Genomic DNA, 351 nt, shown 5'->3' with positions numbered 1-351 from the left:
CACCCACTGCCCCCAAGGAGGCTGCACCCACCACCCCCAACAAGCCCGCTCCTATTACCACCAAGGAACCTGCACCCACAGCCCCCAAGGAGCCTGCACCTACCACCCCCAAGGAACCTGCATCCACAGCCCCCAAGGAGGCTGCACCCACCACCCCCAACAAGCCTGCTCCTATTACCACCAAGGAACCTGCACCCATGGCCCCCAAGGAGCCTGCACCTACCACCCCCAAGGAACCTGCACCCATGGCCCCCACGGAGCCTGCACCCACCACTCCCAAGGAGCCTGTACCCACAGCCCCCAAGGAACCTTCTCCCAGCATTCCCAAGGAGCCTGCACCCATGGCCCCCA

General features: G+C 65.0%; 1 protein-coding gene across 1 annotated transcript in view; it reads left to right on the top strand.

Moving 5' to 3' along the window:
* PRG4 (proteoglycan 4) overlaps positions 1-351 on the top strand; it is a 16,163-nt gene that overhangs the window by 10,294 nt on the left and 5,518 nt on the right. The window contains 1 exon segment of the mRNA XM_049634064.1: positions 1-351. This exon segment is cut by the window's left edge and continues 301 nt beyond it; it is cut by the window's right edge and continues 8 nt beyond it. Within this exon segment, the coding sequence (XP_049490021.1) occupies positions 1-351 (351 nt within the window).

This window comes from Panthera uncia, chromosome F1 (assembly GCF_023721935.1).
Source record: "Panthera uncia isolate 11264 chromosome F1, Puncia_PCG_1.0, whole genome shotgun sequence".
Lineage (NCBI taxonomy): Eukaryota > Metazoa > Chordata > Mammalia > Carnivora > Felidae > Panthera > Panthera uncia.
Note: the sequence above shows the minus strand (reverse complement) of the source record. Positions and strands in the feature narration are given on the sequence as shown.